The sequence below is a fragment of the Haliotis cracherodii genome, unplaced genomic scaffold (assembly GCF_022045235.1).
Source record: "Haliotis cracherodii isolate W230 unplaced genomic scaffold, xgHalCrac1.p SCAF_15, whole genome shotgun sequence".
Lineage (NCBI taxonomy): Eukaryota > Metazoa > Mollusca > Gastropoda > Lepetellida > Haliotidae > Haliotis > Haliotis cracherodii.
Genome location: NW_027266270.1, coordinates 27,056,573 through 27,084,368, shown reverse-complemented (window position 1 = coordinate 27,084,368; position 27,796 = coordinate 27,056,573). Strand labels below are relative to the sequence as shown.

The 27,796-nt window shown below is 39.8% G+C and overlaps 2 protein-coding genes across 2 annotated transcripts in view; one reads left to right on the top strand and one right to left on the bottom strand.

Moving 5' to 3' along the window:
* The first annotated feature begins 2,286 nt into the window (after positions 1–2,286).
* On the top strand, positions 2,287–11,193 carry LOC139462438 (uncharacterized). The gene is made up of 6 exons (XM_071244146.1): positions 2,287–2,772; positions 4,742–4,853; positions 6,435–6,560; positions 7,001–7,178; positions 8,507–8,678; positions 9,167–11,193. The coding sequence occupies exons 1-6, from the start codon at positions 2,355–2,357 to the stop codon at positions 9,295–9,297; spliced, it is 1,137 nt and encodes a 378-aa protein (XP_071100247.1). The 5' UTR covers positions 2,287–2,354; the 3' UTR covers positions 9,298–11,193.
* Positions 11,194–16,057: 4,864 nt separating this feature from the next.
* LOC139462437 (N-acetylglucosamine-1-phosphotransferase subunits alpha/beta-like) overlaps positions 16,058–27,796 on the bottom strand; it is a 33,908-nt gene continuing 22,169 nt past the window's right edge. The window contains exons 18-29 of the mRNA XM_071244145.1: positions 27,592–27,737; positions 26,525–26,973; positions 25,395–25,591; positions 25,041–25,193; positions 23,194–23,260; positions 22,210–22,320; positions 21,628–21,713; positions 21,002–21,100; positions 20,402–20,456; positions 19,689–19,801; positions 19,223–19,313; positions 16,058–18,905 (exon numbers count right to left, since the gene is read on the bottom strand). Coding sequence (XP_071100246.1) covers positions 18,753–18,905; positions 19,223–19,313; positions 19,689–19,801; positions 20,402–20,456; positions 21,002–21,100; positions 21,628–21,713; positions 22,210–22,320; positions 23,194–23,260; positions 25,041–25,193; positions 25,395–25,591; positions 26,525–26,973; positions 27,592–27,737 — 1,720 coding nt within the window. The 3' untranslated portion in view covers positions 16,058–18,752. The remainder of the gene's footprint in view (positions 18,906–19,222; positions 19,314–19,688; positions 19,802–20,401; positions 20,457–21,001; positions 21,101–21,627; positions 21,714–22,209; positions 22,321–23,193; positions 23,261–25,040; positions 25,194–25,394; positions 25,592–26,524; positions 26,974–27,591; positions 27,738–27,796) is intronic.

Below are 27,796 nucleotides of genomic sequence, written 5' to 3'. Positions count from 1 at the left end.
TGTGAAACAACATACCTTTTCGATAATTGGGGAAGGATAAAAACGGAAGGTGTCGGCAGGCTACAGTAATGACCGTGACCTTATTGATAGTTTAGGGGGAGCTAATCTTAGTTCAAACTCTAGTTGAGAGTGGTTTCCCTTTGTATTCGCCCGGGACACCTTGCTCAATGGTACAGTTTTCATAAAGCGCAGAGTTCCGCTGTTATATTATTGAGTCGCATTTGTGTCAATGCTTTAGTCTTTATTTTCGCATTTTATAAAATTATATCAATCTACATATGTAAAAACAAACCATAAAGGTTTCGCATATATTTTTACATCTAAAATCGTGTGGGACGGGTGGTTTTAATAATTGAATTTTAACTATACAGTGTAGTATTTGTTGACTTAACAAGGAAATACATGTGATCAAATATTTGTATACAATATCTAATATTTTTCTTGCAAAAGTAATTGTAATTTGTTTCGTTTTAAATTCAATACCTACGTTATCTATATCCTCTTGAAAGACAAATATTTGATAAAAAGTGATTAAAAACTGTCTGTCTGACAATTGCATTCTTTAAAAACATTGATTATCGGCATATAGATGTATTCAATTAAATATAACAATTTACTGAAATTTTGACAATAAAAGTTCAGCACAGATTTTCGTATCGACAAATTAAATATAAAATGTGTTCCCATGCTCGTTCTGGTTCTCGTCAAAATGTAGCATGGTTTGCAAATTCCAATATATGTTCGCAGAAAAAAAGGTTTATTGAATGAAATTCACTGATCAATATAAAATACACATTTTCAACACAATAATCTTTGCATTCAATAAACCGATTTTAAAATATTTTGGTGTTTTTAATATTTAAGTCTACATCTTCCCGTTTTATGTATAAAATATATAGATATACTGGAGACCATTCAAGCAATAAAATCGTTGTCACGTTTAGGGTCAACGGACAAATACTAGTAAATGATCCTCAGCAATGCTGTCAGACAAACCAAACATCATTGAACTACGTTCTGGAATAGATTTGACACATTACAAAGTATTTCGCTCCTTAGTCAGATTTAAATGAAATCAGACAAATCAGTTTATTAGCTCTACTTAATTTAAAAGGATAGACAATGACTACATTATATGTATGTTTACGTTAACTTGTGGCGTGTTCCATGAGACAACATAACTTGACAATTCCGAAATTATCTCTCTTTGCGAACGAAAATTAGTGTCACTTTTAAATTTTGAAAAGAATCATGGATCTAGATAGATAAAAAATAATTTCATCATCTAAATACTTATAGCTTGATATAGTATTTACGTCCTTGGTTAATCCGTGAAATATATTGGATACATACATAACAAAACAAACTTAACAAGCTTAGATTTTCATAAAATCTTGCTTGTGGGTGCGCTGCTTCCTGAACAATTTTTGTTTTGAGTGTTTCCAGGTATAATGTTGGTGTTTACACTAATATAAACTTGACTTTTGACATAAACACAAACATATAAGTATACATCACTTAACATAAGACTTGAACACGCATGTTAAATGCTGAACGCATATGCTGTTCGATCAAAGGTCTCGTCATTGTCATTTAGAATAACGTCCCTTACTTTCGTCCTTGACTTTGTACGCGATGTGTTTATATCACCAAGTTCTGCGCGGTCACGAGAGGACCATTTGAAGGGAAAATAGTGAAGTATCTTTTGGCACATTATTTCCATTCTAATAGCTAAAGTGTGGTAACACTATACTTATTGATTTTAACATTTTTTGGCTTTGAAAAATGCTATTGCATGGCACACGAATGCTTTTTGTGTTCGGTTAGACATGGCATCTTTTATCATAAGAACAACACGTCTACATGTAGGACATAAGTAGGATTGTACAGAATTTCACTCAAATATGTGCGTGTTAAACAATGTGACCTGACAATGTGATCATGAATTCCGTGTCACTTATCTATGTTGTTGTTATTGTCAGCAGCAGGGAAATCCCTGTGACGTCATTGGGAAAACACCCCGCTTTTCTATCTCCAACACAAATGAGTTCTCTGTCAGAGTTACGACAGGTATCGTAACTCTGAACGATTTGCGACAGGTTTACGATAGTTTCGAAAATCTATCTTATCTTAGCCTTAAGATATCTTATCTTTGAACGTAAGTTGTTAAGATTTATCTTAGCTAAGATCGTTTCGAAAATCTAGGCCCTGGTTATTTTCGAATTTCCCGCTCTTGAACTTCTCATTACAAAAACCTTAACGAGAATATACGAGATCCAACATGTCCGCGCCCATGCAACATGTGTTGTGACATTTAGTTGCCAGGCTTTTCTGTCGTTGATGTATTAGGAACCATGTTCTCGCAAAATATATGCACGTCATGCTTCAAGAGACTGGTTTCTAGGTCTTCTCTCGATGTATCCAAGTTTGCAGCAACACAATCGAATCTTTCGATAGGGTTCCAGTTTAACCGCTTCTTACGAACCTCACATTCACTTGTGCAGAAAAACAATCGCTATTCTGACAAACCCGACACACAGTTACCGGTGAGGTATTTGTACGTACATACGTCGATAGGCCGATGGGTTGATATTCCAGACGGACTGGTGTTTGATGTCGGGTACGGTGACTCCATGCCGGACAAGCCGTGGACCCGTGCCACGCCCACTGTCCTCGGGCTCCACTCTACGCCAGGGTCTCATGAAGATCTGGGTCCATTACTGCAGCCGTTTGTAAAACTTGGATGTAGAGTAATTGCCCCGAACTTTCCAGGTACAGGATTGACCAACCCATGAAAAAATAACATTGACATTTTGTTTCCAAGGCCGTGGTCTAGATCTGTGTAGAATCTATGCTTTTATTGTATATTTTTTTTATTAAGCATAAAAAACAGCAATTAGTCATAATAAGTTTCCATGATGTTCTGTGTTAATCAGGCTCAGGGTTACAAAAGTAATTTCTTTTCTTTACTTTTTTGCAGTATTTCATTCAATTTGCAGGCATGAATCAAATTAACGTGGATTTATATATATAATAATATATTCTATGCACAGAGTGTCAATAATGACATCAATATTGCATGAAAGATCTACACAGTAGTGAATGAAGTATTGCAGACAAGTTAATAATTTTGCTGCAAATATATTGAAATTTATGTAGCAACTCAAATAAACACATATAGTACATGTTAGATGTAGTAACTGTATCTTTGTGTTGCTGCCATTGATATCGACTTGTCGCTGCAAAGAACTAAGGGCTGTCGCATCTATCCCTGAAGATTCCTGATTTGTAACACACTGACAACCCTTTTATTAATGTACTTAAATCATAATCCCACAAAAACTGCAACGTGATTAGCTTCCTGGAATGCTTGCATTCAAATATATGTACTTATATTTTCAATCAAGCAACTTTCTATGTACTTTTTGGGTCAGAATCAAGAGGGTACAGACTTTTGGCACTCTGACAGCAATAGGGGATAAAAAATACTTACCGGTCCAGTTTCCAACTTGATAAGTAAATATATTGTTGCACAATCTAATGCATATATGTATGTAGCCTACTCCTATTTGAAGACATGTGTCTTTGAAGGTGAATCATTTTGCGTTTGTTGTTAGATCATGATGCATGCACTTTGTTGAAGCATCAATCTCATTAAAATCAGATCTTTGTTCTTGCTGCCCCTGAACAAAGTCCTGAGGACATCCCATTACGGGTCACGTCAGACTGACCTTGCGCAAACTCTGACCGACCAATGGAATTACTGACAAGAAGTCGACATTAGCCAATCAACAGGCAGCTTTCTCATGCTTTACGGCACTAATTTCAAATTGGTGACTACGATTCGAAACATATTTTGACAAATTCTCGCTTAAAAATTTGAAACCTGAACAAAAGAACGTTCTAGAATGGCTAATATATGGTCTAGATTATATAGATTCAGTCGTTGAGCCTGTTACTATCGTTCGGAATACCCTGTTTTAACGTTTTCGAGGCTGCATGATTAGAAATCACATACCGACTGTCACTTTCATGATCTGGTAAGTGACGCTCTGATTGGTTGGATGAAAGGTCATTCTGATGTGACCCCTAATGGGATGTCCTCAGATCTTTGTTTAGCGGTAGCGAGAACTAAGATCTGAGTTTAATGAGATTGTGGAAGCATATGAAGTGCATTGCAAATTTGGATCAGTAATCTATTGATCTAACCCCATGGGACAGCCCGTAGCTGTGTAGTGTGACAAGTGAAAATCAAAATCATTTCCAGGGAGCAGCACAGAGACATGGTTACTGCAGCTAAGTACATATCCCCATTCTTATGGAAATAAGATCATTTGAATATTTCGCTTACAGTGACTAACAGAGAAACGCGTCAAACTTCAGCATATCCTGACATGTAACTACATCTCGACAGTTAAATTTTAAACTCAAAATTGTTTTTCCTATTTCTGTTATTTCTCACTTATTTCTGTTGGAATTTCATTCAGCACATCTTGGGATTTACAGATTTATAATTAAATAATTTTCATTCATCACTTACATCACTGTTGACATAAATACTTTGACAAAAGGCTTTGAAATCCCCAAATCCTTTAGCTATTTTTCCTGTTAAATACAGTGAAGAAATAACAGGTAACCTTAAGGTGTTACAGGGTCTATTTCACACAAGGTTCTTTCACTGGATTTGAGCACCAGGCTTGAATATATGCATAAACTTATTTTTTTATTTATGATTTCTCAGGCTTTGATTACACAGAGGGTATAATATCTCCTTATAACGATGTCTTCACTCACTCCACTGATGAAAAAGCCGAGTTCGTCAGAGATTTTCTTCATAACATGGGTGTTGAAAGGTGAGTTCATCTGAAGTACTTGATACTCATACTGCATGTTCATCACATGCTGTTCATAAGAGGGACCGCCGGGGTTCGATCCCCGGTCACGTCATACCAAAAGACGTTAAAAGATGGTACTTGTTGTTACCCTGTCTGGCGCTCGACATTAAGGGGCTAAAGCAAGGACTTGTCAGCTCGGAGACAGTATACTGTGTCTGAGTGGTGTATTCATGTTAAACTGCGGCATGGTATCTCAGTGGGCTAGCACTTTTAATCGGCTTCAGTCATGACTTAGTACAAGCAGCCACACACACACACACACACACACACACACACATGCATGCACGTCGCTATATAAGTGCAATAATCTTGGACGCAACGTTAAACCCAATGTCACCTTACCTGTTCATAAGAGGCAACTAAATGGATTGCGTGGTCATGTCCGGTGACTTGGTTGATTGTGTGTCATTGAATCATGACGGCATATTACTTTGATGCTGATATGACTGGATTGTCTGGACCTGATTCAACTATTTACAGGCTGTCATATTGCTTAGCGCAGCATTAAAAAGCAAACAAAACATTTGGTCAGATGTGCTGTTGCAATCATTGTGTCATCAGTGTCACATGCTTGTCATAAAAGCAGACTAACGAGTGAGTGAGTATGGTTGTACTTCGCTTTTTGCAATATTCCAGCAATATCACGAAATGGAGGGGCGGTCGGGTAGCCTAGTGGTTAAAGCGTTCGCTCATGATGCCGAAGACCCGGGTTCGATTCCCGACATGGGTACAATGTGTGAAGCCCATTTCTGGTGTCCCCCGCCATGATATTGCTGGAATATTGCTAAAAGCGGCGTAAAACCATACTCACTCACTCACTCACTCACGAAATGGGATTCACACATTGTGCTAATGAGGATTGGGTGGTCAGGCTGTGTAACCAATTACATCAAAATCACTTGACTCTCTCCTTGACAGAAATTGGAATAAAAGATCTAATTGGCTCTGCGGCTTGGCTGATTGCATGTCATCATCCCGATGGCCAGGAACTTTGTTCGAGCTTTCAGTCACTATAAGCTATGGGATGGTCACGAGGGGCACATGGGGTTTTATGAGTCCTGCATTCGGTTTTATACCACGAGAGGGACACATTACCCCATGTAACCCGAGCGATCCTGCTTCAACGAATTTATCTTACAACATTTTTTAATATATTGTTGTATAAGAATTCAAACACATTGAAACTTGATAGAAAACAGCTGTTTGAGATTGAGCTGAGGTTAGCTTGCACTATGTCATGTGACTTCCACTGACTCTGAAAAAGTTTTTGCTTAGAAGCGAGGTATAAGGGATTTATTCTGTCTCTCCGAAATCCAAATGCGGCCTGATTTGCTCGTGGCGGGGTATAAGAGATTTATTCCCCCGATGAGAAATTTATTTCCCTCCAAGGTGGGTTACACAGTATTTTATCAAGATCACGTGGACCAATCAGATCTGGACTAGGATCTCAGACATGGAGGTATGATAAAGACATTTGCTTGTTGCTTTGATGAAATGCATTTGTTCACTTTCTGATAATGATGAGTGGTGCTTTTTCAGCGTGGACTTGGTAATTGGTCACGGTGCAGCTTGCAACCCACTGTTACGACTCGCTACCACCAAGGAGACAGCCCACTTGTTTAAGTCAGCAGTGCTAATCTCCCCTTGGCCTCATCGACCATTTCGGTAGGTTTTCCTGCTGCAAGTTAAATAGATATTTGTGGTTAAAATATGTTCCAAGTTCTGAAGAGCATGCTTAGAAATGATATTATTTAACAGTAACTTCATACCTTATATAAAACCCCAAATAAACGTGACAAACACATAATCTTTTTCTTAAATGTAAAAGGGTATTATCAATCTTACCAATTTGTTGGTAGTAGTTTTCCTGTAACTGTTAATTATAAAGTTTACTTTGGTAAATTAACCTCAAGTCAATACTGTATAACCTTTACAATCTCGTTAAAATCAGATCTAAGTGCCTGCTTGTGAAAACTTAGTCTAATTTTAATGAGATTGTTACCTTTCTAAATGGCTTTTGTTTATTGTGGACAAGATCCCACATCGCTTTATGAAATCATGCCACTTGGTACAGGATTAAATCTACATAATCACATTTACTACAGGGGAATAAATCCCTACAGCTTACACCAACGAATAACAGCACTGTGGGATCGGCCCGCTCTACGCTTCATGTGTCGACTGCTGGCCAGGCGAGCTGCCAAGTCACTAGGCCTGCAGGGACACAGCATAAACAGTGTCATAAGAACATCTCAGACTGTCACAAACATGGGCTTTGATGAGGTTTGTTGGGTACACAGTGCTTGCAATTTCAGGTGATGTCAGGTGTGTGTGTGCAATAAATGTCAGTCAGGAATTGATGTGGAGCGAATGATAGTTTGGACAGTGGACACTGTAGACTATTTGAATATTTTTATTTTATGGTGAGGTGAGGTGAAATTGGGTTTAACGTCGCGTCCAAGATTATTGCACTTATATAGCGACGTGCATGCAAGTGTGTGTGTGTTGCTGCTTGTACTAGTCATGACTGATGCCGATTTATAGTGCTAGCTCACTGAGATACCATGCCGCAGTTTAACATGAATACCCCACTCAGACGCAGTATACTGACTCCGAGCCGACCAGTCCTTGTTTTAGCCCCTTAATGCTGAGCGCCAGACAGGGTAACGACAAGTACCATCTTTTAACATCTTTTGGTATGACGTGGCCGGGGATCGAACCCCGTACCTTCCACTCTCCGGGCGGACGCTCTACCACTAGACCACAGAGGCAGTCTTTTTTTTATGTTATGAAAATTGTTAATTGGATATGAAAGGGGTTCACTAAGACAAGTAACTAGGGCTATGTATTGGCAAAATAATTGTATTGTTTGTTTGTTGTTTAACGCCGCACTCGGCAATATTCCAGCTATATGACGGCGGTCTGTAAAATATTCAAGTCTGGACCAGACAATCCAGTGATTGAGATCATGAGCATCGATCCACGTAATTGGGATTGATGACATCTATCGACCAAGTCAGCGAGTATGACCACCCGATCCCGTTAGTCGCCTTTTACGACAAGCATAGTTGCCGTTCATGGCAAGTATGGGTTGCTGAAGACCTATTCTAACCCGGAATCTTCACAGGTCATATTGCAATATATTGCAATACAGGTATTTGTATTTGTATTGTGATACATATTGCACTATATTGGGAGCCCAAGTGTTTCACACTGATTGACATTGATTGTACATGCAGATCTTATTATCGACTAATGTAAATATCACACAGCATAATCAGTTGCCACCATTTTGTAGTCATGGATACAGGGGAGATAACATGGGAGAAATATCCCTTTCCCTGTCTCCAATGTTTTGTCAATCAAAGGGAAACATTTGTGAATGAAACTCTGGTAGGTTAAACAATTTAAATGATAATGAAGCTTGTTATATGTATTTTTTATCCAATTTACTGGAACACAGAAAACATATTACAAAACTTGTTTCAAATGCGTATTGCAGTATACCAGAATACCAGTAATAATGCGCTGTCCTTCAAGTAACCGGTTCAGGGTTTTTCCAAATGTGTGATGTCGTCCCAACTAACAAGGACTTGCATTCATCCTATCAGATTGCAGGCATACTGATTGCTGCAGACATGTTGATGCTCCCGTGTGCTGTGTTCTACTCTGGTGATGACAAGTTTATAGAGGAAGACATTTACAAGGAGTTCCTCCATCTGATGGGCATCAGTGCTGATCGAGAGATGGTGGTTGGGGAGGATGGCAAGATCTGTGTCCCTGGTGAGATATTTCAGACAAAATGTTACACAATCATATGTTTGTCAAATATGAGGATTGAAACTTGAAATGAAAAATGCAAGGGTGTGGTGCAGCCCAACCTCTAATCTTGATTGGGGCAAATCTGTGATCTGAACGAACATTGAGTGAAATCCTGGTACAAGCAAGGGACAGAACTCTGCATAGTGAATTGTTTTTCCTTAGACCAATTGGCCACCCATGATCCCATCATGTAAGTGGAAGAACATCCTTCTCTTGAATACATTGAACCCAAAGTACATCCCAGTACAATTTAGCTACAATATAGCCCCACCTGGACACAGTGTAATTTAGCCTTGCCTGTATATAGCACAATTTAGTTAGTCGTGCATGGACAATCGTCTGGACAAAGTACAATTTATAAGTTGGTTGTTAAACAACATGTAAAAAACCTGAATGACAGCTGTTAGGTGTTTTTTGTCAAAGTAATGATAGAGTATTTTCTGTTTCAGCTTCTGTGGAGGGCTTCCCAAAGACACTGAGGTTTGAGAGTGGAGGTCAGGACCTCCACACAAGGTACCCCGGACTCATCAATGCTGTGTCCTGGAGCCTGCTGCAACATGTACGTCCCGACGCAAGATGATGAGACGTGTTCACAGCGCTGGATACATATCTGTGGTTGGACAACAACTGTGATCAATTCTCCATCTTGAAATGAAGGTCACACTGTTCATACTGAATATACATGTCTGGGTTTCAAGGATTCATCAAACTGTAGGACTTCATCCAACTAATGAAATGTATCCAGATCATTAGTTCAAGATTCAATATGCGTGATTCAGTTGTAAAGAAACTATGACAATTTCCCAATTATAAACAATGGTCTTGATAAAGATCGAGTGAATTATTTCACTTAGATGTGTGTCTAGAGTGAACATTGTCTTGAAGAGTGTGCAGTATAATTGGTAGTTGCCCAGTTTGTGAGGTCAGGTTGTGGATGAGTATATTTATATGCTAGACCTTACAATCGAGGGAGACCCCATCAGCATGTTGGCATTGTCGAGTGAGCGAGTTTCCATTGCTTGAACATTATCTCGGGTTACATGACAGTGTGTCAGTTTCATATGGGAGGTCAGCCTGAAGTGATGCCAGCAGTAGACATTTACTTCTTTGGGGAAGTGTTGAGGTGAAATGCTTAACATTGCCTTGAAGATTGTTGCAATTATAGAGTTATGTGGATACATGTGTGCTTGCATGTGTGTGTTTTCTTTCTCATCCCCTTAAACCAGGGTTCCAAGCAGGGTATTAACAACTGCCACCCTTTAATGTCTTGGTATGATGTGGCCAGCGGATTGAACCACTGACCTTACACTGTAACCACTTGACCACAGAGGTGAAACCCATGAGCATGGGCATAATGAACTACAGACAGTACACTTCACTGGACGGTGGTTTTGCAACAGCAATTTTCCAGCTACATCATGGCATCCTGTAAATAATCAAGTCTGGGCCAGACAATGCAGTAATTGATCTATTAGCAGTGTCCATGTTACCATGGTACGAGGACATGCTGCCAAGTCAAACAGCCTGAACATCGTCTGGTACATGAATAGGTAGCTCGGTGCTGGAGACCAATTCTTATCCGGAATCTCCACACAGGTCACATGCATGACGAGTACCCTGGCCTGCACATATAAAAGTGAGACCCGTGAAGATCCGGGGTAGAATAGGCTTTAGCAACCCATGTTTGCCATAAAAGGCGACTATGATTGTCGTAAGAGGCGACTAATGGGATCGGGTGGTCAGACTTGCTGACTTGGTTGATGCATGTCATCGTATGCCAATTGCGTGGATTGATGCTCATGTTGTCAATCACTGGATTGTCAGGTCCAGACTCGATTGCTCACAGACTGCCGTCATATAGCTGGAGTATTGCCGAGTGCAACAACAAACAAAACATATAAATGTTGAGTACTTGTCACATTATTTGTTAGTCTGTTCTTTGTCACCGCAATCAGCTACATAATGGAAATCTGTAAGTGAGTCGGTAGGGGTATGATTACATGCATCAACCAAGTCTCCAAGTCAGACAATCCGATCCATTATGTCACCTCTTACAACTAGCATTGGTTGCTGAAGAACAATCCGAACCAGATCTTCACGGGATGTTGTGACAGGACATTATCAGGACGTGAATGTCCAGCAAAATGAGGAAAACTGCTTGGCTGTACCTCCTATGTTTACATGAAGATCCGGGTTAGAATAGGACTTCAGCAACCCATGCTTGCCGTAACAGGCGAATATGCTTGTTGTAAGAGGCGACTACTAATGTATCAGGTGGTCAGGGTCGCTGACTTGGTTGATGCATGTCATCGTATTCCAATTGTGTAGATCGATGCTCATGATGTCTATCACTGGATTGTCTGGTCCAGACTCGATTATTTACAGACCGCCGTCATATAGCTGGAATATTTGTGAGTGCAGCGTTAAACAACAAACAAACCTCCATGTCCTGAACTGTCATGTGTTGAGAAATCAAATAATTGACAATAAAAACAATGAAAATATTAAATAGTTTATTCTTTCTTTCACTCTCAACCCACAGTTCACACTATCAATAGTGAAACAGCATTTGGTACACACACAATGCATATATAAATACCCACAGGCACCACCTCAAGATGTATTTATACAATGTGTCATTTATACATGTTCACTGGTCTGTTTTTGTCTCTGATATTTATTTACAAATTTGATCTCTATGTAAAATATGTTATTTTTTTTCACCAGACAAAGTGACATAAATGTTAATTAGGAGATAAACATACTGTGTTTCAAATGTTGAGCTAGGTTACAAGTAGATTTAACCGCGCTAAATTGAATTTGGCACTGAACGTGCGATGATGCGGCCGTCAAACCAGCTGTTTCATTCAGAGGGGGTTTATTGTGATTTAATAGCCTCTGATTAACCAATCAGAATCGAGTAATTTCCAAATTCATGGTAGAAATGGCATTACCACTGTTACTAGATGAAGTTTCATATGTGATTATTGCAATATGTGAAGTGTTTATACTCAGGATTAGTTAGTGATATAAGCCACAGTAAACAGGGTAAAGACGTGACAGCTTGCATGTTCACTTTTTATGCAAAAGAAATACAAGAAAATGAACATTTATGTACTATTATAGATGACACACCACATCTTTGATGATCTGACAATGTAATTCTTGCCAATAATATATGAATATTGTGCCTTCCTAAAACTTATTAAAGCCCACTGACATATGGTCTCTTCTAAACAAAAACAAATCAGTACACACAATTTAGACCCAGGACAATGATATGTAATGCTAAACAAACTCAGGAACACTTGGACTGAACACAGCATTTTGGGAGAGGCATTCCACGTGCAACGGAAGATTCCATTTCCATACAACAGGGGACAGAGTTGGACACAGATGCTGTGGTTGTTCACATTAGTGAATTGTTCAGAAAGGATTATCTGTCTTTAGATATGTTGGACTCCTAGAAATCATCTTCCGAAGTAATCACCTTCCTGAAGTAAGGGGTTTAACGGACAATGAAAGGCCAGTTTCTACTGTTGCCGAACTAGGCTGGTATTATGGAGTTATATTTTGGCATATATGCATAGTCCAATAAAAATCGTGTAACAAAATCGACATCCGGCTCGTAAACTGTCGTGCAGATTTCGGTCGATTGCAGGATTTGCATAGCATGTGTACTTACAACTCGGCGTCAACAGACATTTTCCAAATCTTTTCATGTTTTTAATCAAGATGCTCACATGATTTAATCCACTTCGCAAAGTAAGACCCATTTTATGACAATGTAGATGTTGATTATCGATCAGATCGTCTTGACTGGGCAGCGCCATGTTGTTTGAAGCAAATGCAAGTGATATGAGAGGTGGAATCTGATTGGTTAATAAGAGAGACATAACTCGTACCAGCCACTGGTGGTGCTATGATTGAGTCCAGAAATTCCAGCCTAGTTCTGCAAGGGTGGAAACTGGACTTTCACAGTCAGTTCCCTTGCCTCGAGAAGATGACAGTAATAGACATACCGATCTCTAAATCTACATTAGGCAGCAATGGAACACTGGCTGGCCAGGACCAAACCTTCCTGTACCAAGTGCAGGGATTATGCAGATCAGTGGGTTCACTTGTCAAGTCGTGTTTCTAAGGTTGTTTAGCAGGAACATCCTAGACAGCCACACTATAGGAACATCACCCACTCACTTGCAATAGGACATGAACAAACAAGATACTAGCGACTAGGTAGACAATACTAGGACAAAATACAAACTGATAAACCTGACATCACAATTATATGACATATTGGGACTTCAGTTTTCACCTCTTTTGTATGCTGAAGTGTGTGGAATGTTTCATAAGGTTTTGAACTGGTATACAATTCTGACAAGACTTGGAGAAAACGTTTATATGTTGACCTGTTGGGGTCAAATCAAAAAGTTTGAAAGTGGGAAAAGAAATAATCACTGAATCTAACAAATGAAAAATCTCTTTGGATGCACTGAATAATTTATATAAATATCAATTAATCACTGAAACTTTTTTCTTAAATCTATCCAGTTTTCAATCTTTCACACAGACAGTAGCACAGAGATTATTTTCACTTGGGATCTACAAACACTGTTTTACACAAAATATATGCATAAACCAGACACAAAATGGTGCCTGAAGTCAGGATGAAATGTTCATTGAGATCCAATACACATGGCCTATGTCAAACTTATTACAACCTCATTTCTGTAAGTCTTTAGGGGCGGTGGGGTAGCCTGGTGTTTCAAGTGTTGGCTCGTCCCCACATGGGTACAATGTGTGAAGCCCATTTTCCGTTGTCCCCCGCCATAATATTGCTAGAATATTGCTAAACGCTGCATAAAACCATACTCACTCACTAAGTCTTTGAACAAGTGTATGATTTATGCTACTCCACTTTAGATGGGATCCAGTTATCTTTCCATGATACCCAAACAAACTGCATATTTAAGTATATATCAGACATACCGTATTCGAATTAATAAGCCCTAATAAGCGCCTACGGCGATATTTGCTAATATATTGGCTAGTGAACAATCCCAATTAGCACCCCTTCCGATTGATCAATGAACACAAGACCTATTTATTCGCGTATAATACGCACTCGTGTGTTATATGCACCCTAAATTATGGGCAATTAAATTCTGGAAAAATATATCTGTCGTATATAAACATTTCAGGCTGTCAGCATTAACAACGAAACTTATCCTTTAACGCTGTATTTTTCACCCAAATAATATTACATCATATTGTAATAAGAGCCCCCTATTTCTAACTTTGAGAGCGCCCTGGACGTTTATTATTTTGAATATGGTATCTGATGATCCCTATGAAACACTGAGTAGTACATATCACTGAAACCCAGAAATAAAGAAGTCAAATATCAAAACTGAACAAAAACTGCCCTGAAATTTCAGTATCTAAAATAAATTCAATTACTCAACAAACACAATCATAACAATTACAAGTTCACAAATTAGAAAACAAAATATCTGTGTGACAAGCAAATGTATCTTGTGACCCCATCAGACTTTTAGTATGGTAACTCAAAGTACAAACAGGGTCAACTGTCATGAGATAAGCAAGTGACATCACTGTATACAATAATGACGTCATGATGTCTGTAAGGGCTGGCCACCTATATTGGTTTATCACACTTTGAGGACACAGATTGGGTCAAAATCAATGCAATGAAATAACACCAATTAATACAAGAGGTTACCACTGACTGATACACTATGTAAATAATGATACTGATTGATTTATCTCAACATTTATACTTGGAAACAGATTCATTACTGTTAAAAGGTGGAAAAATATAACCAAAACTTGCTTCCAAGGCAATGAATATTTGGTTAGGACAAGCTTTGGGTTTAGAAAGTTATTTTTGTCAAAATAAAACAAATGCAATAATGCCAGACTTTGGGATGGTTTTTAACAGATATTTGGCCCCAAAATTTGAAAGAATAGAAATTAGAACATTCCAATTTCGAAAACACTTTTTTTATTTCCTCAAAAAAGTAGTTTGTTAGATACATTTTCAGCAGATAGTATTTAAAATAATTTATATACTTATAAAATGATAGCGACAAGAAATTATTTTAAAAGAAATATATTGTATAAAAAACACTTCTTAAAGTTCTTTCCTTCTTTTTTTTTCACATTTTATTTTTTTAGAAACGGCAGAATCATAAACCAAGGCTAAAAATAGTCTCACCTAATATGGAATACTGATGCAACAACAATATATTTTATAACTAAATGAGAAGGCCATGATGTGTTTTGACATTTTAGATAATAAATATTCTTTCATGGCCACTTTAACAAGTTGACTGGTAGAGATCAAATCAAGGCCACAAACAGTAAGTATTAGATTTTCATGAATCTATTAAAAGAAAATGGGGGAGGGGAGGGGAGGGGAGGGGAGGGGAGGAGGAACCACAGTGATTTTTGTCTGTCTACAAAATTATGTCAGTTTGGGGGAATGAAAATCTAACATTGAATTATGGCCCTACAATAACCCTACTGGGACTTGTCAGCATTCCTATATCACATAAGCCGTATGGAATCGCCAAGTCGGCATAATCCAAGCATACTGATGAGTATTTGAGATGTCTTCGCAACACTTGTACAATATTATGACATGATGAAAAATCTTAAATAGCTGTGCATGTACATTGACAGCAATAGGACCCTGTATATACACATCCTCAGGGACTGACCATTTGATATTCTGTTGGGGGCTGGGATATTGTTTGGTGATTAGATTTTAAATTAAAACTAAAAGCCTAAATATTTTTTTTAAAAACACACCTTGCAACATTGTACTTTTTGATGGCAGACAATTATTTTTTCGTACTGTCTGGTGTTTAATTTATTTTTTTCAAGCATTTTCTCGGACAATTTAAATTTTTCAATAAAATCTCAGACCCCCATCAGAATATCAAACAGTCAGTCCCTTATATATAAGCAGCACTAATTACACAAGGAAATATTTACAAGAAGAAATTGAAATAGAATTACCAATTTCAGGAATGAATAATTGTAAAAGACCAAGTTCAGCATCCCCTAATGTTGTTAAAACAGACTCATTAAATGAGATGTCTGGAACAAAAGTGAAAATGGAACTTAAATTATCAAAACTACAGATAAACCATTATTTGTAGGGCTCTGATGGGTACTGGAGTAATCGAGCACAGGTCGTGTTTAGATGGACTTGAGTCCAATGTCAAGGTCTTGAGTACTCAATCATGGGAGATAACTAACAAGAAAAAGACCAAAAAACGTTGATTGTGAGGCATATTATTGTTAACATGGTTAAATTGGGTACTTAAGTCCAGAGTAGGTTTTGAGAAATGGGTACTCCAGTTCAGGTTGGGTTATGAGAAACGGGAATTCCATTCGTCACCACTCGCCCCTTTCCGTAACCTGCAAGAAGACTCGTCCCCCTATCAATGAATGTTAAGTGTGCAAATACGACAAACCAATCAAATTGTGTGTACTTCCATCAAAATGTCCCTAAGGAATAATTTTTGATTTTACATATGTATTGCATCAAAAAATATACCCAAGATACAGTTATATGTGCTCAATCATACTGTATAATACCTTAAGTTCTGATGTGTCTTAAATAGCATCTGGAATACATATGATAGCTGGGAAATATAGGTGAATCATTATGCAACAAATTGACAATTCTTTTAGCTATGCCCGTTTGCCCTAAGACGGAACCCAGTCACGAAAATGGCCATGAGAGGGGCACGAGTCGCTATTCAGCATGTCCCGGAATAACACATGTTGGTCACGAATGCGGAAACTCAAGTCCATTTGTTTTTTCTTGTTCGAGCCCTAATTTATTGACATACTATTTCCATGAAAGCAATGTCATCCCTCCATGGGGCTTCCAGGACAACATGACAAAATGTGTACAGGGCAGTCACAATGGCTTCTGAGCCTAGACACACCTGGGTGGGCTGCCGCTACCATGGAAGACCAATTCTAAGCTGTGAGGTTTGAGAGTGTATCAATACACAAATATAGATAACACTGCAGCTCATTTTGAAAACATAATACGGTAACATTGATGTCATTTGAAAAAATAAAATGGAAACAGCCCACCTGTTTTGAAAACAAGAAATTTTAACTTCTTGCTGCTGGGCGATACTTTGGTTTTCTCTGTGTAGATTGCTCACTCTATCAACCAAAGGTCTGCCTGCTTCAAGCCAGTAGCACTTTACAAGCTATCATGATATATCATAGATACCGCCCATCACTGGGGGTTATCACTGGGCAATACTTGTTTTCTAATCTCGGCAGGTTGGTACTCACTCTATCGACCACTGGTCCGCATGCTTCAAACCTGTAGCACTTTACAAACTATCATGATATATCATAGATACTGCCCATCACTGGGGGTTATCACTGGGCAATACTTGTTTTCTAATCTCTGCAGGTTGGTACTCACGCTATCGACCAGTGGTCCACCTGCTTCAAGCCGGTATCACTTTACCAGCTGCAATGATTTATCATTGATACCGCCCATCACAGGGCATTCCCACAGGGCAATACAGGGCACCCACACCCTGTGTAAATATAAACTCATTAGAGATGCCCTCGCCCATCTGCTACAGCAGTATTATAACAGCACAATACTACATACAGCCTGGCTTACACCATTTCGCTTTGCTTGAAGGTAAAACCATTTTGAATACCCAAAAATGATATGAACAAAAGTGATGATTGATGCATGATATAAAAATAATATTACAAAACAACTTCCTCGCTCCGTCAAATCTACCCTGATATCTTGGATATATAAAAATTTATACAGACTAATTTTCAAGACTTTCTTTTGCACCAAGGTGATATGGTACAAATGTTGAATGAATTTCTTACCTCAAGTGTGGTTGTATCTCAACTTTTGCCTGTATAAATACTGAAGAAACACAAAATCAGAAAATATGATCCAATTATTTCTTCATAGGTCTGCAAAAGTGAAATATTTGGTTGAAAATTAGTTTGTTAATTTGTATTACATATCAACCTGCTTTTATATCTGGTGGTCAATAAATACAAGATACATGTGATGTATAGAACTCAGCCAATCACACAGGCAGCATGACTGCTGCACAACTTCTACATACAGCGTTTCTGTTACAGAGGGACAATGGTAAGTCCAGATGTTGCAATGGTCTCTGTATAAAAAGGTAATAAGTAACTGCTCGACTCCTACCATCCTACCCTTTGAGTTAGCTTACAAACATAGTGGTGTTTTATGGAATTAAATCAATGGTGTTTTATTTAATGAAATATCACTTGCTAGGACTGCAAATAACCCAAGCCTAGTCCCCCTGTAACAACTTAGTAACAACTTAGTAACAGCTAAAACTGTGGAAAAACTGTTAAAATTGAATAATCATTGATGACCCCCAAAAATATATACTGTTTGCTGCATGAAAAAGCATCTACCTTTTTGTATTGGTGTGTTAAACTCTTATTTCAAGAATTTTGAAAAGAAGTTTGACATCAAATCAACCCTCTTTACAATTTGTAAATGAATATTGATCATGAATATATGATGCTACCAACTTCCAAAGCAAATATCATATCTACCAGGGCTGCATGTTAACCTCATTAAACACAACTCTGTCAACCTGAAACAATCTTTAACTTCTGCAGAGTCTTTGAAAGACTTAATCATACAATAAAACCACATCATAATATGCATACCCTGCATTCTGCTAATATGGAATGACTAAAAAAATATACATCTGTCGCAAAAACTAAAATAGTAAGTGATATGTTTGTGCTGAGATCATCTATACTAAGGCACCAGATATAAAAGTAGTTGTATGTCGTCACTTATCACAACTCTCTGCCATGCTTCACAGTAAGGAGTAAGAAGTCCACTTAGAACTTCCTCACCTCGATCACAAGCAAAGCAATGACAATAACAAGAATTATAATAAGCAGAACCAAGACAACATCAGGGGAGATAAGCCAGAGCAGGAACCGTCAAACGGGCAGGAGAGGGCTTTGTTTTGATTGGCTATTGGACGATCCACTTCCGTTGGTCGAAGAGGATTCACCTTCCTCATTGGCTGGCCCACTTCCATCTTCATCTTTGTGGGATGCTACTCTGACAAGTCTGCGATGAGCAGCTTCGATCTTTAAAGAAAAGAATCAACAGCATTATGTAATATGATTGCTGAATTTTTACTATTTTTGGTCGGTTAAAACTAATGTGATATCAAATATTTCCAATTGGATATTGCACTCTTCAAGTAGGACACTGCATGCATATTTTCTTTTCCTGACACAGTGCAATTCCTATAGCATATTTCCATTATGATATCAAAATTTTCCACGAGGGTTTTGCATACCTTCATAAGTACCTTGGACATGTCCATTAATATGCAGCTTATTTTCATTGACTAGAAGACCAGACATTTCCATGAGAATATAACCTAATGAAGAAGTCCTACCTTATCCCCGAAGAAGGACACAATGGTGAAGATGACGAGCACAATGAGAGCCAGATGGGTCCAGAACTTCAGCCAGTCTCGATACCGCCGCCTACAAAATACACTCACTTGTCACAGCAAAACAATTTCCTCAATTTTTTATTTTATCAATCAACCCTCATACAATTAATAACTCAGAGAATGAACATATTTTGTTGTACAGCCTATGATTCTCTAGTCCCTGCTTTTTTTTATTACATTTTCCAATATGTCTGTCAAGATTTGCATGCACAGCAACACATCTAAGATGGTGTCCCTATCAGCATTTCCTGTTGCCTCTTGCTTGGATGCTAACTACATTGGCTCCAGTATTAGTTTAAGTTAGTTTAATATGCAAGTACCATTTTGTGAATGTCATGAAAGCAGATTCAACATAGTAATTATACTGAAGATAATGCATTTGCATCATGTCTTCCACATTACTCACCACTCTCGCAGTTCATCTGTGTGAAGGAATCGGTTTCTGTATTCACGTGGCAACTCAAACTGTGATGGTATTGGGAAGAGCGATTCATAGAAGTCCTGAAGAACTGCTTTAACCTACAACACATGGAGTGGCCCACAGAATCAGGGAGAAGCAACACAAACAATGGCAGGTTGGAAGGAAGCATTGTGATAGGCGGTACCCAGTCTGGCACCAACACCAACACCCACCCACCCACATCCACCCCCACCCACCCACATCAACATCCCCCATCCACACCCACCTACACCCACACCATCAACCACCAATACCCACCAACACCAACACTCACCCACCCACACACACACCAACACCCACCAATCCACACCCACAACATCCACCCACCCACACCCACAACACCCACCAATCCACACCCACAACACCCACCCACCCACACCCACACCAACCAACATCCACCCACACCAACACCCACCCATAAGACAAACCTACACCAACACCAACCCACACCAACACTCGCCCACACACCCACACCCACACCTACCCCAATTCAATCACATATGCCCCTTCTACACTATTATTTTCTGTAATGTACACAATGAAATACAGAGGATCACGTAGAATTTGGTCAGAGAGCACTTAATGGAGCAGGGTGCTTAATACAGCAACTACGGTATATTACTTCTACATCACAGAAAGAGGCTCGCAACAGTACTTACAGTTCTGGCTTCCTCGGATCCATGCTCGATGTTGTCATTGAGACAGATGAACTTCCTGTAATGAACACAATCAGATAATGCTACTGTTTGTCCTGTATGTGAAGGAGAATGTAAGAAAACTCGCACGTGGAATCACGCACGCACGAATACTGTGTTAGCGTTGGGCGTCTCAACGTGTGTGATTCCAGTGCACCCTTTCGAGTTGAGTTGATTGGTTCAACTGTGTCATATGGCCCTGTGACGCAAGGGTAGCATTATGCAGATGGCTGTTACAATGAATGTTCGTTCCACCCGTGACGAACAGGTCTGGTTGTTGATGAAATATAGTGACAGCTAAATAGACAGATTTTTTATTCATTCACCAATTGTCTTTAAATGTAATATCCAGTTATGTATGACTGTTTAATAATCTCATACCAACTTTGACTGGAGTGGGTCCGATAGTTTTTCAGATATTGTAGTAAACATCGGTACCTTAAATTACCTTCCAGACTATAGAGTCAGATAACACCTACTGTTTCAGCTGGGTGATGTTTGATCATATGGAGAATACATGATATGGAGAATTTGTTAAATCTTTATTGAGAGATGTGTTCTTACTTGGAGTGTTTGCGGACATTATCGAGTTGACCGACTACACTGGAGACGTTGGTCCGGATCATGTAGAATGTGACGTCAGAGTCATCCACAGTTGTATATCTGGAAGGGTAGTGTTAATAGTGAAATAGAGCTTATTCTGTTCTCAGTCACTGCCCACATCTGCATAAAGGTCATTGCACGTTTCGTTGTTGTTTCCTTTTTCAATTTTCTTGATGCATTGTGTTTAAGTATTAGGATTTTTATATATTTGTTTAAAAAATGGAAATAAAAACAAAACATGTGGTAGACTTTATGATGATGCGGGTGGTGCCTGAGAACCATGACTATTAATTTTTTTAGCCTTACAGACAAATTTCATTTGAAACCAAAGACACACACAATTACTTTAAACCCAGTTGTATGATCAAAAATATTGTTTACTATTTTTGTAACTTATCTACATGTACGAACAATTTAATCACTATTTTATTCTTTTCAATATTTTTTACAAATATCTGTACATTGAAGTCCTTCATTACTTATTCTTTCTCTGCATATGAGTCTGTTGGTCCCTCTGGTTTCACGGTATCATGGCTCAGGATCAACATTTTCGTCACACAGGGTAAATCCCCGATTTTCTAACTTACTTGAACTTTGGTTTAGGCTTGAACTTGTCCTTCACCAGCTTCAGCACACCCCCACAGCTGAGAAACAGATGCCTTGTCACTTGGGGCTAAACAAGAAATACTGCAATGTTACCTTGACAACAGGGAATGAGAGCACAAACCCACCCTTGTAAAAATGCCACCGTCTGAGGAAACTTAGGTTTATTTCAAACATTTTAATTTTTCAAACAACAAAGCAGTTGCCCTTATAACATTTTATTTGTAGTACCCCTTGAGTGGGGAGGTGATTAGGGCTTGGACGAATCCAAATTAACTACCTGGGTACCTGACCCCCTATTACTTGACCCTACCCGGGTACCCAGTGTAGGTCTCAAGAGGTGGGAACAAAATGATCAGATCATGTGAACACTGAAGCTGACTGAAGCTTTATCTTTACTCAAACATAAACAAGTCAAAAGGAATGTGTGCATCGTCAGAAAGAAATGTGAACATTAGCGACTTGTATTGTAACCATTGAGCTATAGTGTGTTTTTGTCATAAAACAATATGTCACGTGACTAACCATGGGTTCGGTCACCCGTCCCAGCCCTAGAGGTGACCTACCATGGTTTTATCGTAGTACACTTCCTGTGTAGGTGGCGCATACGCAGACTTCTGCTCCTCTTGAAGATGGTTGGAACAGTTGACAAAGATCTGCTCCAGTCCCTGCAGAGTCTGTCAAACATACATGTTGTTATAACAACCACTGCCTGCACCCAATACATGCACACCTTACCACACCTTAGAATATAGTCAGTTGGGGCTTAATATCCCGTGAAGATCCGGGGTAGAATAGGTCTTCAGCAACCCATGCTTGTCTTAAAAGGCAATTACGCTTGTCATAAGAGGCGACTAACAGGATCGGGTGGTCAGGCTCGCTGACTTGGTTGATGCATGTCATCATATCCCAATAGTGTGGATTGATGCTCATGATTTCAATCACTGGATTATTTACAGACTGCCATCATAAAGCTGGAATATTGTTGAGTGCGGCATTAAACAAACAAACTTAGATATAGTCACATGAAATTCCTTTTGACTGATTGAGTGAATGAGTATTGTGAATGGTTTTACGCTGCTTTTAGGAACATCCCAGTTATATCCTCGCAGGGACACAAGAACAAATGCCTTGACCACCAAGCTACCCAACTGCCCCGCAAGCCCTTGTGAGCTTGTGAGCTTAAAGCAATAGTCAAGGTTGGGGAGGCGCCATATACCCATGTGAGGAGTTGAACTCGGGACAATCAACATGATGAATCAATGTTCTCACCATTAGGCTACCTACCAGGACAATGTGGTCATAGATTTTGATCACTTAAAATCACACCCATTTAGGAGATAAACCTACTGTGTTTTAAAATTTGAGGTAGTCCCATTTTAATTTGGAACCCAGCACTGTCTATACTCAAACATTGTTTTGTCACATCATTAGTAATTTTCAAATTCTTGGTGGTATTATCAATAAATACTGATACTTCGCTTAAAATAGTTTTGGAAAACGAACAATGAAACATATGAGAACTTCAGCTGAACAACAAAAATCCTTACCTCCAGATACAGTGGCAAGTCATACATTCTAGCGGCAAATGTCCTCAGTTCTCGATCAGATAAAACACTGAAACAACAAAACAATGAGTGACCTAAAATGTAACGTCACATTGGCATTATTACAACAAAACAAAGTCAAAACAACTTAACAATAATATAAACACAAATTCCCTTGCAACAACACTTTACTATACTCTTCAAAAACAGAAAACTTGACACTGACTTTCAAAATGTAATATAATGCAATTGTTTCAAAATAGGACACAGGAAACCATAATTGAAACACTGTTTGAACATCAATGTACACAATGTTCAAAACATTAATCGTGTCACCTAGACAGACATACGTACACGATACAGTTAATGTCACAGGGGTACAGAAAATGTCAGTATCGGTTGTGCCTACCGAGTGCATCAATCACTGCTTGACACCGACGATAACACGCTGTTGGATGTGCTGCCATTCATGCTGAAGAGCATCAATAAGCGCCGGCAGTGTTTGGGGGGGGGGTGGGGGGGATTCCTTCTGCGAACGCGTCGATCCAACCCATCCCACAGATGCTCAATCGGGGACAAATCTGGTGACCGGGCTGACCAAGGTTATGTCTGGATGTTGTTGTGCTGTAAGGAGTCCTGACAAACACGTGCAATATGCGGTCGAGCCTTGTCCTGCTTGAAATGTCCGCCATGAACGTTGACGTGAGGAAGAACGTAAGGCTGTAGGATCAAGTCTCTGTAACCCACACCTGTCAATGCACCTGCCACATGCACGAGAGGCGTCCTACCACCGGGATGAATTCCGGCCCATACAGTGACACTCCCGCCGCCAAATGGGACAACCTGCTGCACACAGTTGGGGGCGTAACGTTTCATCCCGATGTCTGTAGACACATGCGCGCCCATCAGCACGTGTGAGTAGGAAATGGGACTCGTCAGTAAACAGTACATTTCTCCACCTTGCATGTGCCCATCTAACCCTCTGTTGGCACCAAAGCAGACGGTCCGCCAGATGACCTGGGGTCAATACATGACGTCGAACAGGTCTTCGTGCAAAAAGTCCAGCATCCCTCAGTCTGTTGCGTACGGTTTGATCTGATATTCTGTGTACCCAAGGGATCTGTGTGGTTGTAGACGTGGCTGTGGTAGTGCGGTCACGGAGGTGTCGCAGCTGGATGTATTGATCTTGTGCTTGGGTTGTCACCCTTGGTCTTCCTGACCTTGGTCTGTCCACAACTCTGTTGGTGTTGTATCGGGTCCACAGTGCGGAGATTGTCTGTCTGGATACGCCAAAGTGCCTGGCCACTTCTTGCTGAGTTGCTCCAGCTTGTAATCTCCCAATGGCGTTGTTCCGTTAGCTGCATTCAGTCTTGGCATTCTGTCACCGCCTCTACTGCCGTTATAAGGACTGTATGAACAGTCGTTGATGTGGATTTTTTACAGACGGTTGCGTTTAGATGAAGCGGTAAAATTGATCCCCAAACGCTACGCTTATGTGCTTTGCATGTGTTTTCACGAATTATAGACACATCATCTTTCTGTTTGACTTATTTGGTTCTCATTTAATGTAATTATTTGAGATATTTAGCAAAAAGTGGTTTTACATCTATGTCAAGTTTCTTTTTTTGAAGAGTATAATTTTGAAGCAATAGCACAGACCTGGTCACTAAAGAATAGGCTTCCAACATTGTAGCCATGTTCAGTCCAGTTGTAAAGCGGGTAACACCATACGCAATGTATGCTCAAAGAGCTGCGTTATTATTACCCCAGTCAATGGATCAATGTACACTCGATTTTTTATACAAACATGGGATAGTCAGTTTCAATATGTTCAGAAATAACATGCTTACCGTGAGTGGTCTGTGTCCATCTCATCAAACACAGACTCCGGAGTCACTTGCTCGGAGACGCCCATCAGGTAGTAGAAGTAGGAGAAGGCGTACTGCATGTCCTTCGAGTGTCGCACCTTGTGGGAAGACGTCACGTCCCACTCATTGGGAAACCTGAAATCACCATGTCTGTGTTACACAGGCGAGCCATTGTAAGATTGTTATACATTGTTCTTACATAAATGTCAATCATGTGACTGTACTGGGCCTGTAGATAGTGTCATATGATTGACAGGCACACTATGGCCTATGTACTTACTGGGCCTGTAGATCAGCCATAATGTGCCTGTCAATCATGTGACTCTCTGTACTTACTGGGCCTGTAGATCAGCCATAATGTGCCTGTCAATCATGTGTGGCATGTGAGCGGGCACCTTCCTTGCCACGAATCCGAAGGCCTTGTTGTAGAGCTTGTTGACGTGACGAAGAGAGTCTCCAAAAGTGTCCAGCAAACGGCGGCCATTGTGATGAGGTGACTCAAACTCACTAGCTCTCAGAACATTCTCTCTCATCTGAAACAGCACCATATGACTGTTGATACAACTTTGTGGCATGTCAGGAATTCAATCATTGTCAACAACTAGGAAAACAACAAGATCAGTGAGTGGAAGTTGTTGTATTTCAGATGTATCACAGCAGTCTGTAAGGAATAGAGTCTGATAGTTTCTGATAATATAAGGAATAATCAATGCTGTATGATGACATACATTGTTATCACATGGTCGTTATTGGTCTGCTCTTACACCAAGTATGCAGTACTGAGGCCTAATTTGCCCTGAAATCTCTACAAGCAGACAAACAAGCAGTACTGGGGCCCAGTTTGCCCTGAAATCCTGACAGAGACATGCATGCAGTACTGTGGCCTAGTCTGCCCTGAAATCTCGACAGGGATACAAGCATGCAGTACTGGGGACCAGCCTGCCCTGAAATCTCTACATGGGGACACACATGCAGTACTGGGGACCAATCTGGTCTGAAATCTCTACAGGGAGACACACATGCAGTACTGGGGACCAATCTGGTCTGAAATCTCTACATGGGGACACACATGCAGTACTGGGGACCAGTCTGCCCTGAAATCTCTACATGGAGACAAGCATGCAGTACTGGGGACCAGTCTGCCCTGAAATCTCTACATGGAGACACACATGCAGTACTGGGGACCAGCCTGTCCTGAAATCTCCACAGGGAGACAAGCATACAGTACTGGGGACCAGCCTGCCCTGAAATCTCTACATGGAGACAGACACACATGCAGTACTGGGGACCAATCTGGTCTGAAATCTCTACAGGGAGACAAGCATGCAGTACTGGGGACCAGTCTGCCCTGAAATCCCTACAGGTAGTTTTGAGTTATCTGCCCTTGGTGTGTTCTGAAACAATGAATCTGAAACGCAAATTCAAGATGATTACAAGATCAAGCTGTAATAATGCTCTATATCTACCTTCTGCAGTTCACTTAACAGATTCTTCCTCTCCCATGGGAAAACACCAGTCTCCTCGCCAACCTTCACCTTGTCTAGAAAGTCTTCCACAACCTCATTCTCATTTCTACCATAGATCCTATCTGACATTGCTGCCTCATCCTGGGAATATGTTACCAACTCCGATCTTTTCTTCTCCTGTGGCTTGACGCTCATGTTCTCCTGGCGCCAGTCCGATGGTATTGCCAGAAGCTTCCTTAAATTCTGGTGTGCCTCTCCATCTGACCCCTGACCTTTCACATTAGAACCTTGCCCTGTTTTATTTAACTCCTGACTATTATCAGAAATATTCTTTGTGCCATTGAGTGACTGTTTTGTTTCCAGTGGATAGTTAGGATCATCTTTTATTTTCATGTACTTGGCATAGAGAACCTTCCATTTAATTCCAAAACCTTTTTGTGTGAGGTCACCTGAAAACAGTTGAGAACATTATTTTTCAACAGATTCAAGTGCTTGAAACAGAAACATCTATTTATTTAAAATCATTCAACACAAGATGGTATTAAAAACTTAATGAATCAGCATGCAATGAATTGATTATATATTGTTACTTGTTTAATGCTGCATTCAGCAATATTCCCAACCAGTGGTCAATATTATGAGCAATGATTCACTCCGTCAGGTGCTCGTGGGTTTCACTGAAGTGGTAAACGTCTGAGACCTGCATCACTTCGGGCTTTCCTCCCACATTGACACGCCGTGATATAACTGGAATACTGTTAAAAGCGGTGTTAAACCCAACTCACTCACTCCGTCAGGGTACAAAGGCACTCAATCAAGCATGCCACTTGGTCCGACCACACAGTCTATTAGCCTTATATGACTGCATGGGAACCATTCCTAACTAAGAAACTGCATTGGGTAGAAATTATATCAATAATCTTAGTATGTATATAGTTTATATTTTCCTACCTACTTTACACCTTGTGGAAATTAGAAAATATATTTGAAATTTAAAATCACAACAGTACCACAACAATAGCAAAGTAGTTAACTATTACTTTATATAAACTCGTTGTTGTCCCTACCTTCTAGCAAGGCCTTGTTCAGAGCCCCCAACTCATGTCTGATGACAGCTGGCACAATCACACTGGTCAGGTTCTGGTCAACACCTGGGGGGATGACTGGTAGACCTGCTCCCACCCCCCGTAACCCTTGGACTGGTCTGGGCTGCCTGGGAGGAAGAAACAATGGATTGACATCAAGCAGGATAACGACCACTCCCAGACAGAG

What these genes read in the sequence shown, in the direction of transcription:
- LOC139462438 (XM_071244146.1), top strand. Translation starts at nt 2,355, where the DNA reads ATGTTCTCGCAAAATATATGCACGTCATGCTTCAAGAGACTGGTTTCT. An exon ending in AATTGCCCCGAACTTTCCAG is followed by an intron (nt 2,773 to 4,741) that starts GTACAGGATTGA and finishes ATGATTTCTCAG; the next exon opens with GCTTTGATTACACAGAGGGT. An exon ending in TGGCAAGATCTGTGTCCCTG is followed by an intron (nt 8,679 to 9,166) that starts GTGAGATATTTC and finishes TTTCTGTTTCAG; the next exon opens with CTTCTGTGGAGGGCTTCCCA.